At 39.5% G+C, this 18,052-nt stretch overlaps 1 protein-coding gene across 3 annotated transcripts in view; it reads left to right on the top strand.

Annotated features, from left to right (window-relative positions):
• The first annotated feature begins 291 nt into the window (after positions 1-291).
• nrg2a (neuregulin 2a) overlaps positions 292-18,052 on the top strand; it is a 77,027-nt gene continuing 59,266 nt past the window's right edge. For 2 of the 3 annotated variants that reach the window (XM_063485208.2, XM_063485211.2), the window contains exon 1: positions 412-928. In XM_063485208.2, the coding sequence (XP_063341278.1) occupies positions 520-928 (409 nt within the window). In that variant the 5' untranslated portion in view covers positions 412-519. Of the gene's footprint in view, positions 929-18,052 lie in introns of all 3 variants that reach the window. The other variant, XM_063485207.2, reaches the window with a different exon arrangement.

Below are 18,052 nucleotides of genomic sequence, written 5' to 3'. Positions count from 1 at the left end.
TGAAGGGGTGGGGGGAATGAAACGTGGCTTTTGTTTTGCGAGCGGACTACCAAACTTGTGGTTCACTGCAGCATTTTGCGTCTTTTCTCTCCGCTGCAGATGATACAGAAAACCATCATAGCGGTACCCCACCACTGCAATTTTTGGGCAAAGATAAGAGTGGCGTCGTCTTGCAGTTAAGGCTACTATGGCAGCATAGGAAGCATCTGCTGGAGAGAGTGAAACCGCCGATTCCTTGCTTAGCATGTCTACGATGCCTTATTATTAGTAGAAATCAGTGACTGGATTTGAAACCCAGCGTCATCCCGCGGTTCCAGAGCTACTGTTTACCCACTGAAAATCACCCGAAAACGCAGCGGATCCCGATGGCATGGACACTTATGCAAGGTCTGCCGCGCTGTCGTGCTACTGGAGCCTACTTGCTGTCTCTTCATTCAACCCAGCTCCATCGCCATCGCCCCGCAGCCGAGAGAGCCCTGCCGCAACGCGACCAGCGACCACCGAGCCAAAGCAGGCGGCATGAGGCTTGATTCAGTACATTTATCCATGCTGGTCATCGGGGTCTCATTCGCCTGCTACTCCCCGAGTTTGAATTCCCTGCAGGACCAGGCTTACAAATCCGCCGTGGTGATCGAGGGCAAGGTGCAGTCTACGCCTGTGAACGTCTCTGCGGAGCCGTACCGTGTGAATGTCAAAGTGCTGGATGTTTGGCCCCTAAACAGCGGGGGTCTGGAGCGAGAACAGCTCGTCACCGTGGGGGAATTTGGATCTGAGGCTCCGTGCACCAAAGTGAAGAAAAACCACAAGTACATTTTTTTCATGGACCCCACTGACGAGCCCTTGGTTTTTAAGGCATCGTTCGCGCCTCTTGACACCAGTGGAAAGAACCTAAAAAAGGATGTTGGAAGGATCTTGTGTGAGGACTGCGGTAAGTCAATGTAGCCCTATTGTGGAATACCGGTGAAGTCCAACCCGGAAGAATCAACGTTGTGTTAACAGCCCCGGGCTTGGGGCTTTTGTTAACAGGCACTCTGGTGAATTGTGGTTATTGTGGCCACAGCATGGCTTGGAGTCACTGGGTACCAAATAGGTGCCTAAGGGGCGTCTATGCAGCAATTTTCGACAACTCTCGCAGGCTCCCATAGCCCACATGATCAATCAAACTCTCTTTCTCTCTCCCATTCTCCCTGAACTGCAATAGACAAGCGCCTCGCACTGTTGCTAGTGAGGAATTGCAGTTTATGTGTACTTTACTATCTGCAGCCAGGAAAGCTGCTTTATTCTTTCAGACACATTGCAGTGCACGTTTTACTTGTCGTTAGTCATACAATCATTGCAGTTTTCCAAATATCCTCGTGGCTTCTTTTATGAAACGTCAAACGCTTACATTTAAAGGAGCGAGCACAATTTCAGGACCAGGGACAGCGGCCTGTATCACCGGTATCACGTGTTGAAAATCACGCTGCCCTAGGCAAATTGGCTCCTAGGCTATATTTAGGCTACCGCCCTGCTTTAATGCCTTAATGCCACACTTTGGCGTAGCAGCAGCAGAGCATGTCTGTCTGTTTGCAGACAGACCTGCTCACATGCTAAGGGCTAGCAGTGTGCTGTAGCTGAATCCTGAAACGTGATGCTGGGATTGAAAATGTCGAATTAACAACTTTCCCACGCCACACTCAAGCCTTTTCCTTTTCTTGTTGGTAGTTTAAGAAATAACTTTGGTCTGTAGATGTTGTCCTTAGAGAGTAACTTTAAAACAATATCCAGGACATTATGTTTGCAGTGAGGCATCATGACCCTGTTAATCACCATTGAGAAAATCAGGTTTATTGACAGCAGATATTTCAAAGGAAAAATAACTTTGCTCTTTTCTTCTTTTGTTAGATTATTTTCTTGAGGATGTGGAAATTATGGAGTACAAAAAATAAAGGAAACTGTGGTGCAACAGGCTGCACTCAAATCCTGAATTATTGTACATATGTAGATGGACACAGATTTTTGCTTTTTCACTTGATTTGCATAAGCAAAGCTGTTTTCAGTGCCCTTTACTAGGCTAAAATGAGCCCCTACTACTTTAATTAGAAAGTAGTGCAAGTGTCTGTAACGTGAACTTAAAGGCCACATAGTTCCTTCATTGTGTCTAGGCTATGGTGTTTGCTACTCAGCTGTAAAATCTTACTTGCCAGTCTTCCACACTTCTTCCACAATGTTTAGGAGACACATTTGCACTTCCATTGAAGCACTGCGGCCTAAAATGTGATGTGTGTCCTGTACTGCTGCTGTCTTAAATCCACTTAGTCTGTACTCATGAGACACAAATTCTCCCCTCTCCTCTTGATTGTGCCACTCTCACTGTGGCTTTTAAACTCATCATCTTGTTAGAGAGGTAACAGAAAATAGACCCTATTCCCTTTTGGATTCCCTGAACAGCCCAAACAGCCCTTGTCAATTTTTCTGGCACTTATCAAAGCTTGTCAGTGATGTGATCAAACTGGCACGGCCACCTATTGTGTCACTTTGAGTTACCACACCCAGTTCCCGGGCCTTTTATTTACTTCAAAGAACCCATCAAAGTATGTGGTTATACATGGATATTAAAGATGATGGACTTCCTATTAACAGATCTCCCCAGAGTTTCTTTTCTGACCCCCCCTCTCCTCCCCATTTATGGCTTGTCATGCAAACAGTAACAATATCCTCGTGACACTTTCAGTTCCTTTCTTTGTTCAGCACTAACCAAAGATCACCAACTTTATGGTGACTTTTTTTTGTCATTTAACTATCGCTTAATATTTGCTCATAATTTTTTGGCTTAAAAAATCTTGTCTAGGCCCAGAGACTGATTCCAGGTCTTCTTAGCACACCCCCCAAACTTGCCTTTAATCCCTCTTTTGGCACCATACAGATGCTGTCTAGTGTGTTAAACATATATACTGTGCAACTCTCAAAATTATGCGGTTGTGTGACTTCCACTTCCTGTGAGGTGCCTTAAACTCAGGCTACCTACAGCAGTTAACACAGGGGTTAAAGTGGGCTGGAGAAAACCCAGAACTGCACTATTGCACCTTTAGTAAAAGAGTAAATCTGATAGGCAGAATAATACATATTACTATTGAGTAAGTTTTTTTTTTCTACCTGTACTTGCTTATAGCCAAAAGGATGGAGTAATAAGAAAATAATGGCATGATATCCCACAACCTCATTGTGGGATTTCGTGTCACATCCCCTTGTCCGTCTCATCCCTACTGAGTGTTAATGGTGCAGATGTAAATGAAGCTGCTGTGGTGGAAATTTAGCATCTAGCTGACTCCTCTTCAAAAGAGGAGTGAGCATAAATGTTGTTTATACTTTTGCTCATAAACATTATTTTTTGGTGGGCAGTAATTTTAAATGTATAGAATCTTGTTTCTGCCACTGAAAAAATGCTTCCTTCAATTCATCCGTTCTATTCTGCTTATCCAATTTTAGGGTTGCCAATGACAGCTGTTGTAGGGCGAGAGGCAGGGTACACGCTGGACAGATCGCCAGTCTATCACAGGGCCAACACATTGACACAGACAACCATTCACACTCACATTCAGACCTATGGGCAATTTAGAAATGCCAATTAACGTAACCCCACTAACATGTCTTTGGACTGTGGGAGGAAGCCAGAGGAATGGGAGAGTACCCACGCAAACATAAGGAGAACATGGAAACTCCATGCAGAAACGCCCTGGCCACTTGGCCGGGGCTGTCTTGCTGTGAGGTAACAACGCTAACCACTGTACCACCAAATAAAAATAACAACACTAAAATAAAACCAAACCAAAAAAGGCAAATTTCTTTGCCATCGATAAATCAGAACTTCAGGTTATTATCTTAAAATTTAAAGTTATTATATCTCAAGAAACCCCAAATTCGGAGATATTTAACTTGAAGTTTTGGATTAATGGATGTCATTTTTTTTCAGTGGCAAAACAAGCTTCTGTACGTTTTGAAATTATTTCCCACTTAAAAATAAGTGGAAACAAGCTTAATAAATTCAACAAATATGATCACACACAAACTGTTTATATGCAGTTTATATTGCAGTGTGTCATGCTAGCTAAATATACATGTGCTGCATATTTACAATAGAGAAATGTGTTAGGCAAAGGAGGAAGATGAAAAATAATTTTAGTTAAAGTTAACCGGTTATTTGCTGAGCAGATATTTGATAAACTGGAAATTTACAGTTTACTTGTAATGCCTTAACTTTGGAGATTTTAATCAGACATGCATGACATGCTGTAGTTGTGTTTTTTCATATTGTGAAACATCTTGCAAAGGAAATGAAAGCATCATAATTTTGTGGTACTGTATTCAAAGTTTGCAATGAAATACTAGGTAGTTCAGTACAGTTTGATACAGGCTGGTTAGCTGGCAGTACTGTGGTGAAGTCTACAGTCATGTGCTATGTTGGACAGGTGCAGAGCAGATTGTGGTATTTATGGTCAATGTAAGTTTACATCAAGGGTAGCAGATCTTAATTCAAAAGTAAGCTGATGATGCCGATAAGCTTCACTCAGTGGAATTTACCTTTTATCTTCACTTTATATCATCTAGTGGTTTCAGATCAGGGATGATAGCTCATACAACATCTGCGTCTATCTTGTTGAAAGTTAAGTGGCAAAAATCCACAAAGAGCAGGGACTCTCGCAGCAGCAACAGACCACAGCCTGTACACAAAGGAAAATTTTACAGGATCTCACAATGCAAAATATAATTGCTTATTTCAAAGTGGTTCTTATGCCCACGTTGCACTGCTACACCCGTTTCCTCACATGCAAAATCCCACTGTAACTCCCTGTTAACACCTGCACTATGGCTGCAGGACTCAGTCAGCTGGGTGCTCTGGTTTTCTGTCAAAGCAGAGATGAAATCAACAACAATTACGCTTCTTATGCTACAGGTTACAGAAAGCATGCACAAACACAGGTTCATGTTAGCTATGAAAATGCTGCCCTCGCACTGGTTGTCCATGTCTCAACTGGATTATAGTTTATGTGGCTGAATCAGTAGCATTATCTGTGACATTATTGTATATAAAAAAGTTATACAGTCATCTAGCAGACATATAAACGTCTCACTCAAGTATACATTTCAGTATCATTGCATGACAGCCAGTATTTCCTTGGAGTTTAGTGCTGCTCTGCAACAGGTCACTGTTGATGCTATCACTTTTAAAAAGGAAGTTCGCTTATTATACAAAGCAGGCACAAGCATGTCAGATATACTGGTATTCCAGAATAAGGAAATCTACACAGTGGACCATAGTCCGTATTAGTGCATCATAAGGCCCAGTGACCTACTCCTCAGTACACAATTGGTGTTTACATCTCTCTTTAAGCTTGTTGAACATATGTCAGTTGGCTTGGCGTGCAAGGAGGCAGACTGCTCTACACACACACACACACACACACACACACACACATTGTCATCCATTTGTCTATTCAGAACCTTTTTCAGAGATCACATCTCAGGATTGTTTCATTATTTTATGTATTTATTTATTTATTTATTTTAGCCTAAATCAAAAGTGTGCGACTGAAACAAATGTGGTAGGTGTGCCCCCCCCCCGCCCCCCCCCCCGGCTTTTTGTCTACCCATAGACTCATTGAGGAGACCTACATAGCTGTATTTTGCGTGTGCATGTGTGTGGGTGTATTCAGGCTGGTGGGAGCACTGTATGAGTAAAATGAAGTACAAATCAGTGCAATGTCTATGACAAAAAGCTCTCATTTTAAAAGCTCTACATTGTACTGCAAAATGCATCAAACATGCAAATCACTGTCACTTGTGTGTATTTATATAGTGCTCATTCTGGCCATTTACTTTTTTTGAGCTTGATCAATGTAAACCTGTTGCAGTGAATGCACACCCTGTTACTAATCTGTCACTGCAAAGTCCAACTGTATGCAGGTCACAGCTGCTGCATTGAGGTGGTAGACAGGCAGAATTTTGCCTGCAAGCTATATCTTTCTGTGAATTGGAAGAGGTCCTTAGAAGAGCCAGACATAGAACAAGAATGACAGCTGCTGATGGCTACTGGGCTCTGCTTCTACCCCACAATTTAGTCTTGTGGCAGCATTAATCAGCATGCATCTACAGGTTGGTCATTACACCCCAATGACACTCTCAGGGGCCATTTAGCAAAAAGTTGTGACAAAGGTGCTCATTTACTGTATTTCACCAGCAAAAATTATTGCCATGCAAAGGATGTGTGCTTGTTTAGGTCACAATGACTGAAGCGTTTTCGATGGTCAGTGTTGTGGCCTTCCAACTGAACGTGACTGAGATTACACTTTGTATTATGCGATTGTGTGAGGATTGTTTTCTATGTCCACATGGTGGTCATTTATGAAGAATTTCTGCCCCATTCAATCTCATCTTGGCTACTTTACAGTGACAAGATTGCTTGATGTATAGTCACAAGATCTGTGGGAAAAAAAGGCATGACCATTTTCAGTAATCGGGCGCCCATTTTCTTGTCCATTAGGTACTTTCTCACAATCACTCAGACTTGTGCTCCACGTTTCTAGAGACAGATTTTTAAAAGCTATTATTGTGACAGGGTAAGCATTTAGGATATCTATCTTTTGCGTCTCCATAAGTCACACTGCCCCAGTAACAGAGCAGCTGTCATGGCACAGTTGAGGTTTTCTGATTTGGGTCATGGTTGTACCTGTTTGTACAGCAGAGCTATTGCAAGTGAGCAAGCGGTGTGCTTCGAGCCTTTCCTCTACACTCCTAAAATTTCAAATCAGATTCTTCTCAGCTCGTGTTTTGTAATTGTTGCTCTTCTGCGTTACGTAATGAGCTCTATAGAGCCATGATATGAAAAAAAGAAAGAACAGTCATAACAGAAATAAGAGTTAGAAAAAGATTATGATTTAGAGCAGAATTCATTCCTTTTTTAAAGGTGAGACACATATTTGGTTATTACTGTTACTGAGTAAGCCAGTACTTTAACTACAGTGTTAGTTGATCCATTTATTGTTTAAAACAGTGTGAAACTCTTCACACTGATGCATGTTTGTGAAAGTTACACAATTATCTCACCAGTGAGGAATGTCACTGGTGAGATAATTGTCAGTCAGTCCTTTCTGCTCTAGTTGTGGCATTCACCAGATATACAATGTCATTTGAAATACTCAGAATCACAGTGGATGAAGATGGAACATATTAACTTTAGTTACTACCACCTGATAACTTTCTGTTATTATGTAAATGTACTGTGTTACTCCTTGCCTTCCTATTTTGGGGTAGTACCCATGATTTAGAACATCAATACGCTTACTGTACAATACTGTGCAGAAGTCTTGAGCCACTTATCATTTCTTTATATTTTGCTGGGAAAATGGGAAATGTGTGCCGCGATTTTCTGAAATATGTGCAAACACGCATGGAAATACAGTACATGAGGCAAAAACAGAGTATGTACATTTATAAGGCGCTTGAAAGTCAATATTTGGTATGGCCACCTTTATTCTTCAACACAGCATGAACTCTCTTAGGCAGACTTTCTTGTACTCTCTTTAAGGATTATTCAGGATTAGTTCTCCAGGCTTCTTTAAGGATATTCAGAGTTTTTCTTTGGATGCTGGTTGCTTCTTGTTCTGCTCTCTCAAGATGATCCCACACTTATTCAATAATGTTGAGCTTCTGGTTCGAAGGAGGCCAATCAATGACTGATAGTGTTCTTCTGTGTGGTTTTCTATGCAGGTATGCTTTTAATGCACTGACAGTGTGTTTGGGGTGTTTGTCATGCTAAAATTGAAGCTATTGCCAATTAGATGCTTTCCGTATTGCATATTTCCATATTGCGTGATAGACCTGATGATACTTTTCTGTTTTTTGGCAAGCTCTCCAACACCACAGGCTGAAGCGCAGTCCCAAACCAAACAGGGCCTCCACCACAGTGTTTTACAGATGGCTGTAGACACTCACTGTTGTACCTCTCTCCAGTCTTCCTCTGTACACGTTGATGGATTATCGGTCAAGTTCTTGTGTAATTTGGCATACCTTAGTCTTTTCTCCTTGTTTTCCCATCCTTAAGAATGGCTTCTTGACAACGCCCCTCCACTGAGACCAATGATGAGGCTCCAGTAGACCTGCCACTTTTTATTGTCCTCTACTTGTCCAGGTTCCTCAAATTTGTTTAAGGACACACTGCATACCATACCAAGTTTTCAACTAATAGATCTTTGAAAATTACCTTGTTAGTGGAAAAATACTAGCTTGCGTTTGTATAAGTATACCAACTGGAGCATTTTTCACAGATTTACATAAAGAAATGAAAATGTGTTTTTTGCAACAGGATGGTAGTAACAAAGTGCAATGCAAAGGTGCAATTTAAAATTGGTTCTTTGCTAAGCTGTCTGTTATGTGCAGACACAACACTGGTTGAGTTAGGTGTATCACTGAATGAGTCACAGGTCAGTGTTAAGTGGCTTAACAAACAATAAATATTCCACTAAAAATGGTCAGGTACAAGGACTGGACTGAAAATGAGTGAAAAAGCAGCCAATGTCCAAAGAAAAACTATTCTTCAAGGCCACATAAAAGTGGTGGCTTAAGATTCTTGCACACTAATATTTGTGTATACATACATATATATATATATATATATATATATATTTTTTTTTTTTTTATTTTTTTTTTTTGACTACAGTAAACATAAATATATAACAATTTTGGTATATGAAAGATACAAAACGGAGCAAAATTATCTATCAGCTGCAAACACAATATTTGATTTACAAATTATATTTATATCAGTAATTTAGAATGGGCACCGATTGGTAGCAGGTACTTGAGAAATAAGATTCAGGTTTTCAGCTTGCTTAATGGTTCTTGCTGGTTAGACAACAAATGCTAGAGAATGTCATGTACCTAACGGATTTCAAACAGTATTAAGGTTATTAAGGTTAAGCACCATTTGTGATGCAAGGAAAGCTCTGGACAAAGCACAAAATGGAGTTATCACTTCCTAATTCTTCCCGATCCACAAAATGCTGACAGTTTACTTATGTGCAATTTAACATATCCAGTGTAAGAGATACTTGCTATAGTTTAAATGTCTGTTAACATAAGCTTTTGATTTCACACACACACACTAAAGCAATGCTTTGGACGATTATAAATTTCCATGTAATACAGAATTATGTCTGGGCTCATGGAGAATAATGGGCTTACTCCAAGTTCAGCTGGATAAGAACTATGAAAACAAGTCTGCAATGCCATGCAGTTTAAAGCTTTCAATTTTATATCTGGTTTATTATTTGCTTCCATAAGTGCAAACTGCTTAAGTGAGAGTTTAAAAGTATTTCGTAAGATCACGAGACTGGGGAAATAACAGCCTGCACAATGCCATATTGGTAGATATGATAGTAGACAAACATGAATGTGATATCATTGGCAAAAATGTGGATTTAAAAAAAATTGCAGTAATTTAATAGCTATGTCTGCTTTTATTTATATTCATGTATTTGTAATTTTATGGAAAAGGGTTTTTTGTAATTAGATCAATACTGCATGCATCTTCTGCTGCAGGTAAACTGCACCTTTCCACCAGCTTTTATCAAACATTGCATTGCAAGTCTCTGATAAACAGGTCAATATTTTTTGTGTATAATTAGAGAAACAGTCATGTTTTATCCAGAGCAGTTACCTTAACTGTAAAGCCACAGATCTTGTGTCATGGCTGTTATACTGCAACACTGCAGCTTGCAAACAGCTGGCTGAAATCTACCATCAGACAGAGAAGCAGATTTGGATTGGTTAGTGGTGTGAATGGAGATTAGTCTTACAGTTGGAACCTAATCTCGCAAACAATAATCTCCATTAATCTCCGGCCTGCTTGAATTCACAAACTGGAATGAAGGCTGCGTTTGAAATGGCAAAACTATTTAGAGCAGGACACGAGGATAGTCTGTCTGATACTTGCGACAGGAGGAAACCCTGTCACAGAAAGGGTTTCCACCTGTGTTTTATATACTTAACAGTCAGAAATATCCAGTGTCAGTTTCCAGTTTCCCTCGGGATGAATAAAGTATAAAGTATGATCAATCAATCAATGGTTAGAAGTTGCAGCAAAATGTGGACCAGCACATGAAATCAGCTCTCACTCAACCTATCTCTATCACACAAGAATCTTGCATAACCCCAAACCCTATTGCCCCAATTTTGCCCGCTGGCTGCTGCCAGGAAGATCTGAAGGAAGACAAAAAGATAAAAATAATATTTAAAAAATAATAATAAAAAAAAACGCTATCAGAATATCAAAAAGAGAAAAAAAGGTCACCCTTGCCTCCACATAACCCAGATTTGTGTGTTCTGATAAAATGATCCAGGTTCAGTCTAAATACTTAATTTATTCTTCAACTTTATTAGATCTCATGACATACCTCAGAGGAAAACATCCACGTCCATGTTATCAGCTATTCAGTTAAACAGCTCATTCAGCCTGGAAGACACTATTATTTTTTATAAACCTCCCTGTAAAATACTAGCACAGGATTTAATGTACAGTGTCAGCGCCAAAGGACATTTTAAAGGATGGTTGAACCTTTAATTATAGTTTATCAGTGAGGCATTGTAACATGGCATGGAAGCCTCCTGCACCTGATGCATTGCCTTTTAATACAAAGAACCTTCCACTAATATGCCCCATTTCCTTCTCTTTACCTGTTTTACAGTACAGCGGGATCTCATGGGCCTTGACGTCTCAGACACTACAGTGTAGTGCTGGACTGTGACTATGTAGTGGACCGAGCTGGGCTTTTAGATTAGCTTACAGCCCCCCAACCACTGCCAACATTTATAGAAGTCAAATCTATTTATTCTTTAACATATTTAAAAATGACAAGGGATAACCAAAGTGCTGTACAACTAAAAGCAGTATAACCGAGCTGGGAAGACAAACAATAACTCAGTCACATTTAGGTGTTTTAATCTGCTTCTCGAAACTACCAGAAGCATCTGATTAGCTGACTTTAAAGACATATCAGGAATATGCATAGTTAAAAGTTCAAAAACGTAAAAGGATTCTAATCTGTTTAAAACCATTTATTTAAAAAAAACAACCAATAAAATCTTAAAATCAATTCTGTAACCGGGCATCAGTGTAAAGAAGCCAAAAACAGGGGAAATATGGTCTCATTTACGTGTGCCTGTCAGCAGTCGAGCTGCTGCATTCTGAACAAGTTGTAGACAACAAAGCAGAGCCTGGCTGATTACAAAATAAAGGCTATTGCAATAATCAAGCCCGGATGAAATGAAGGCATGAATTACTTTCTCAAAGTCAACAGATGAGAGAACGTTCTTAATCTTCGCGAGGGCTCTCATCTGGAAGAAATTGGTTTTAACAACAGAATTTATTTCTTTATTAAATGACGCTACCATCAAAGATCACCTCCAGTTTTGTTTTGTTTTGTTTTGTTTTGTTTTGCTTTGTTTTTGTTTTTGCAAAGGCTGTTTTGGAATTTTCCAAAGGGCCAAGGTCACCTTTAAATGAGGAATGTGAGTCACCAAGGTTCAAAATGTAAGCACGTCATCTTGACCTCACTATTGTAAATCTTTCCTTAAAGCTTCCCATTTCCATTTAATCACCTTAAGCAATGGCGTCATTAACAGATTAAATATTATTGTCTGTGGCATTTATGGAGACTCCTTCCACCCAAACAGGGAAACAAACAATCCTCAATCCATCCATCTTTACAACCGCTTATCCGATTCAGGGTCAGTTCAAGGCACCCTAACGCAGGGCTAATATATGATTCCTATTATATTTTTGTATGGTAGTCTTTACTGTGTTTTTCTGTGATTTTCAGTCACTACTTTCTTGTTTCCTATTGTACAATACAGCTGAAGCTTCAGGGCCCCAAAGTCACAAGTACTGTAGTACTGCAGTGGTAGTGGAGATCACAATATTTGACTATGTCCACTAGATAGTCACAGTGTTCAGTGCACTATTTATTAGACTAAAAGCTGGGCCTACAGCTGAAAATTTTAGCAAAGGTTAAGCAGTGTATCTCAACCTCACTGTTCTCTCACTAAATCTTTTGTTAAAGCTTCCCATTTCTGTTTAATCACCTTAAGTGATGGCGTCATAAATAGATTAATTATTACTGTCTTTGGCATTTATTGAGAATGCGTATCCCACCCCACCAGAGAAACAAATGGAATAAAAGCCATGGATCTCTTCAGTACCAGACGCTGAGCAGTTTCTTTTCCTTGTAAAATAATTTTGCTAATAATGCACATTGCACGATTTGAACAGCATTCTTTGAGCATCCAGACAGCCAGCCATTCTCTTAACTGCTTAACTGCTTATTCTTTTCAGGGTCAGTTCGGGACAGTCTATCACAGGACTAATATATTATTTTCATTGTATATTTGTGTGACAGCGATTTGCAGTCCTTACTTTCATTTACAGTTTTTCCTCATGTGTTCTGTTTCACTTTATGTGTCTTTTCTGTGTGTGTGTGTTTTGGAACTGGGAAGATGTGCTTAGTTTCTTTAAACGACGACAACACAATGAAAATCTGCTCAAAGTTTTTTTTATATTGTTGGGATGTGTCAGTTCATTCATAAACAGATGTCCTAAACCTCTTAGAGCCACATAAAAGGATCTGCATTTAAAAAATATATATATCTACTGACTACATCGTCAGTAATAAACCTGACAAGTTAAAAGTTTGTAGGTTGGTATTTGTTTGTGATTCCTTTGCAGCATCTTTTAAGTGTAAATTAAGAATATGCATTAGAAAAAATTAAGTAGGTCAATATTTATAAAACGGCCAGTGGCTTATTCTTTGGACTACCTTGAGAGATGGTATAAGAGGGGAACTTTGATAAGCATAGGGAAACTGTAAACAGTTTTAGGTGTTATCATATTTTACCAGTTTTATAAATTCAGTTATTTTTGCTGAATACCTAGTATTGCTGGCCAGCAGTTTAGTAACAACATGTGTATATAACACTTGCTAGGGAAATTTTAGATAAAAAAAGAAGAAATCAAAGAATATCTGGCACTAAAGGGAACATTAGTCTAACACAAATGTTGGAAATATTGTAGTTCTTTGACTTTACACCCTGCAAGTGGATTTTTTAGCAGTTAGACAGAGTTTTTTTTAACCCACTGAAGAATGTTGCCTTCACCACAATGAGGCAGTATATGATCAGGATCAGGACGAGGAAGTGGGAGAAACACCAAAAAGTTGAAAGGGATGAGTCCGTTGGGAATGTCCCAGCAGTTGTTAGGCTCCTTGCCTGTACAGCTGGAGCAGTGTCAGCAGCACTCAAATGGCCACAATCGCTGTACAGTCCGGAAGATATCAACAGCACAACAACTGTGAAACTCACAGCCATTTGGATTTTACTTTGATGACAAAGGCAATCTGTTTTTCCTGTCGCTGGAACTATGCTGTTACTTCTGCAGTCAGCTATAGGCGGATGTTTTTCTTTGACTAAACTAACTGTAATGGAGTCCCTCAGGGAGAGACAATCATGTGCAGTGTTAGGCTGGACAAAAAGATGCCCTCTTGTAATTCTGCGCAGACAGTTGTGTAGAAAAACATACCCCTGAATGCCCTGGGGTGGATATTCCTAAAATACAAAGAATCGACTCTTTCAAATACTACAGTATTACTACAGGAATACTTCAGAGCTAGCACTGAATAACATAAGACGTGTACTGAAATTTAAAAAGAAAAAAACTTACTATAGATGAATGACTAAGAAACAAACACAAAATTGCCAATGAAATGGAAAAACACACACACAAAAAGCACACATACCTGGTTTGCAGCGCATGTTTCCACACCTTATACCCCTATTTAGTGTGTTTACGTTGGCCGAATCATTATGACTTGTATCCTCCTTCTTTGTGAAGGCAGTTCAAGTTTACTCAGCCTTTTGAATTATTCAGTAATTTGCAGCTATCTTGGGCTGCAATACGCTTCCTTCACAGGCTGCAGCTAGTGCATGTATTTAAATATTTAAAACTTTTTTTTTCTTTATATCATGAAAGGCTGTCGCCAAAAATAACCTCTTAAACTCACTTGGTATTATCATTAAATAAGAAATCAGTAAATAAAAAGAGACAAGATCCTATTTTTAAACGTGAAGTCTAAATATGAGACATATACAGTGCTGTGGGTTACCACCCCTTGTTTCTCTCAGAAAATGTGAAATAGGTGCAGAATTTATTGAAACATATGCAAACGCACACAGAAATGCAGCACATAAGGCAAAAACAGAATTTGCACAATTCTAACAAGCCTGAATGTGAGTATTTGATATGACCACATTTATTCTTCAACACAGCCTGAACGCCTTAGGGAAGTTTCCTTGTAGTTCCTTTAAGTAGTCTTCAGGACTAGTTCTCCAGGCTTCTTGAAGGACATGCAAAGCTCTTCTTTGGATGTTATCTGTTTTGGAGTTTCTTTCTGTTCACTGTCAAGATGATCCTACACTGCTTCAAAAATGTTGAAATCCTGGATCTGGGGGGCCAATCCATGACTGATACGAGTTTTTACTGAACTGGCACTGTGTTCTGGCTCCAAACCACGATGGAGCCTCTACCATGTTTTATAGATGGCTGTAGATACTCACTGTTTTAGCTCCCTCCTGACCTCCTCAGTACATATTGATGATTTGAAACACAAATTTCAAATATGGATTAATACCTCTTGCCAGATTTTTGGTCCAGTTGTGTAATTTGGCATACATCAGCCATTTTTCCTTGAGACTGTTTTTTTCGACAGCTACCCTTCCACTGTGACCATTTCTAATGAGACATCATTGAACAGTAGATGGATCAGCTGAAGGGACCAATGCATCTCTCAGGTCCTATGTCCTTCTTTCCTAAGCATGTTACATTCAGACACTCGTCATCTGTTGTGTATCATTTTTTAGGCCTCCCACTTCTTCTTTTGTTCTCTACTTTGCTCAAATCTTGTAAGGACACGCACGTTTTCAGCTAATAGCTCTTTGGGAATCACTTTGTTAGTGCAAAAATCCAGTTTTATGCCTGTCAAACTGTGTTATTTTTGGAATGTTTCATAGATTAAAGTAAAGAAATGAGAACAAATTATGTGTTTTTGAAACAGGCTGTTGGCAACAAAGTGCCTAACTTGTCTCTTACGCGTCAACACAACACTGGTTCATCCCTTGAGTTATGTGCCTTTTGCATGCTTGAATGAGTCACAGGTCAGTGTTAAGTGGCTTAACAAACAATAAACATTCCTCTGAAAATGGTCAGGTACAAGGACTGGAAATGAGTGAAAAAGCAGCCAATGTACAAAGAAAAACTTTGAAAGACCTTCAGAAAGTCTGGAGAACTATTGCTCAAGACCACTTTTAAAGACAAATAAGAAAGTCTGGCTCCTTGGAAGTTAAATATAGAGAAATGTCGAATGAGTAAAGACTTTTGCACATGCATAAATGTAAAACAAACATGATTTTTTTTTTAACTTACGCTGTATTTCAGTATGAAAAAGATTAGACTGCAGACTAGTCTTTTTGTTTGGAGCAAAGAACAACAGAACATTAGAAGTTAATTATTCACTGACACTAAAAAAATACAATGTGGCCCATCTGTATTAATGGCATAGAGTGTAAATCAATGTTGGAAATCTGCACTGCATACAGTTTATCCATCATTCCAACTAAATTGGGGGAAATATTTCTGGGCTATTAACTTTGTTATATACAGATTTTGCATTCTTTACATCGATCAACAGGTTAATCATATCACATATTAATTAATATCACTTTGGATTAATACATGTGAACGGCATAACTCACAAACTACTCAGGTAACCTCTTTTTTTTTTTTTTTTTTTTTTTTTTTGATCGGAAGCCTCGTGAAGCTTCTTGGTTTGCCCCAATACTAAACTGGTTACTCTTTTCCCTGCATCTGATACTTGTTGTTTCTGCAGCCCGACAGAGCACTAGGTTCACTTTTGGTTGATAATTCTTATGAACAGAATAATTGCTTAAAGCTGGAGGCCTGTGGTCATGATTGTGCTCACACAAATTACTCTTGAGATCAACACTGTTTTGGCATGTTGCAGAAGTAGTCTACTATTGCTCAGTCCAAGGAGGGAGGGCATAGCTGGCAGGCACACATTTCGCTTGTCGATCTTCGTAGCTGCAGGCGTATCATGGAAGAAAACACATTCCATAAACATTCCATAAACTGGTTTATAGGCGAGAATGGAGCTCCTCAATCACAAGGTATAAAAGGTTTGTGTAAACAGCTTAACGTCTTCAGCGGCATCTTTAGCTTTGGCTCTAGCTTCGGTTACTGTAGAGCACCACACAAGTTTTTAAGTATAAATACATGCGCACTGTGTTTGTAATGTCAATGACACTGTGGTGGAGAACGGGAGTTAACACAGTCTTACTTAATCCCTAAAATAAAACACAAACACTATAATCAAAACACAAATGCAACACTCGCTGTTTTGTTGGAAATTATGACTCGATGTACCCAAAGCCGTGTAGCTTGTTTTGGCTGGAGAAGGAGAGGAACAGTATCAACTGACAGTGTAAAATGTCAAGAAAGTGCCAAGTCTTTGGAAGAATTATAGTACAGCTTATTATTGCTTCTTATTATTGGGCAACAGTAAGAAGCAGGTTGCATTAAGCAGTGGCAAACATGACTTCATTTGTGATTTGTGTATTTTAGTATTCACAGCCTTAATTTGATTTATTGCAGCAGCTTTTTTTTTTTTTAACCTACTCATCAGTTAACCATTTGTAGCTCTGGGCGATTCTTCATTACACTGTCACCTCAACAAATTGTCCGGTAGATTCACAGGAAACAACGTGGCAGTAAAGAACAGTACGGATGATAGCCTTTCACTGAGGCTCTCCCTCTCTCTCTCTCTCTTTAGCCTTCAATTACTATAGGCCCCGGGCTACTGCTTCACTCTCATCAAGCATCAGTTTCTTGTAGTCTGCTGGTTTTATCAGTAGATTCGGGCAGGTTTTATTTAGTCACTACTTGATGACAGACGTACCAGCGTTTTGTACTTCTTTTTAGGTCATGTCACGGTAGTAAAATTTGTTCAGTCACTGGGAACAGAGTGTTGCTTAGAACGTGGAGCACATCACTCTCAGAGTAGTTTATTTGTTTTGTTAATTTGGATATCTCACATTTCAGTCCACCTTCTTAAAAGGTACATACAGAAATAGTTCATCCGTTCCCCATCTGAATCTGAACACTGACTGTTTTTTGTTTTGTTTTTTTTATGGGGAATGCATGCAGATTGAGGAAAAAAGACATTCCCAGCTCGATGTTGTTGCTTGCCAGTGCTTGTGCATGTTATCCTTTTGGATAATTGGCTGAATTTCTCTAAATACATTTGCTATAATTCTGAGTCTGCAAGCATATGCACGCTTTCCTACGTCAGCTGGTTGTAGGATGGCTAGTTTCAAAACTTGCCTGCATTTGCGCCGTGATTCAAGCATGAACACTGACATGCAGCCTCTGTAAAATTTAATAGACTGAAATAAACATTTGTCTGAAAACTGTGTAATATGACAGCCAATTATGCATTTTAGCAAAGAAAGCTGATGGTGTCCATGACAGGAACTTCAACCAAAAATAAACAAACAAAAAAAAAATGATAGGGAACAAAAGGACCATGGGAAGGGCAACGGTGTTTGTGTGCAGCGTGTCGAAGTGTTGAAAAGAGGGGCTGCTGGCACTCCTGCTGGGCGCCTCCCGGTGTGTTTAAGGGACGTGTCCGGCCATGTTCACCCCACACACACAGTACATATCCTGAGAGAAGGTTTGTTTCCTCAGGTATGTTGTAGGTGTGGATTGATGTGTGTCTTAACATGAAACAACTTTACACAGAATGGAATGGCTTGTTAGCGGTGTTTGGAAGTGGACCAAGATAAAATCCTGTCTCCCTCAACAGGGGTCTCCGACCTTGGGACAGAGGTTTACTTTACAACAGAACTAACGAAAATATGCATCATTAGCAGATTGGAGATAAATTGCCTAATTCTG

This window comes from Pelmatolapia mariae, linkage group LG10_11 (assembly GCF_036321145.2).
Source record: "Pelmatolapia mariae isolate MD_Pm_ZW linkage group LG10_11, Pm_UMD_F_2, whole genome shotgun sequence".
NCBI lineage: Eukaryota > Metazoa > Chordata > Actinopteri > Cichliformes > Cichlidae > Pelmatolapia > Pelmatolapia mariae.
This window is presented reverse-complemented; position numbering and strand designations above follow the sequence as displayed.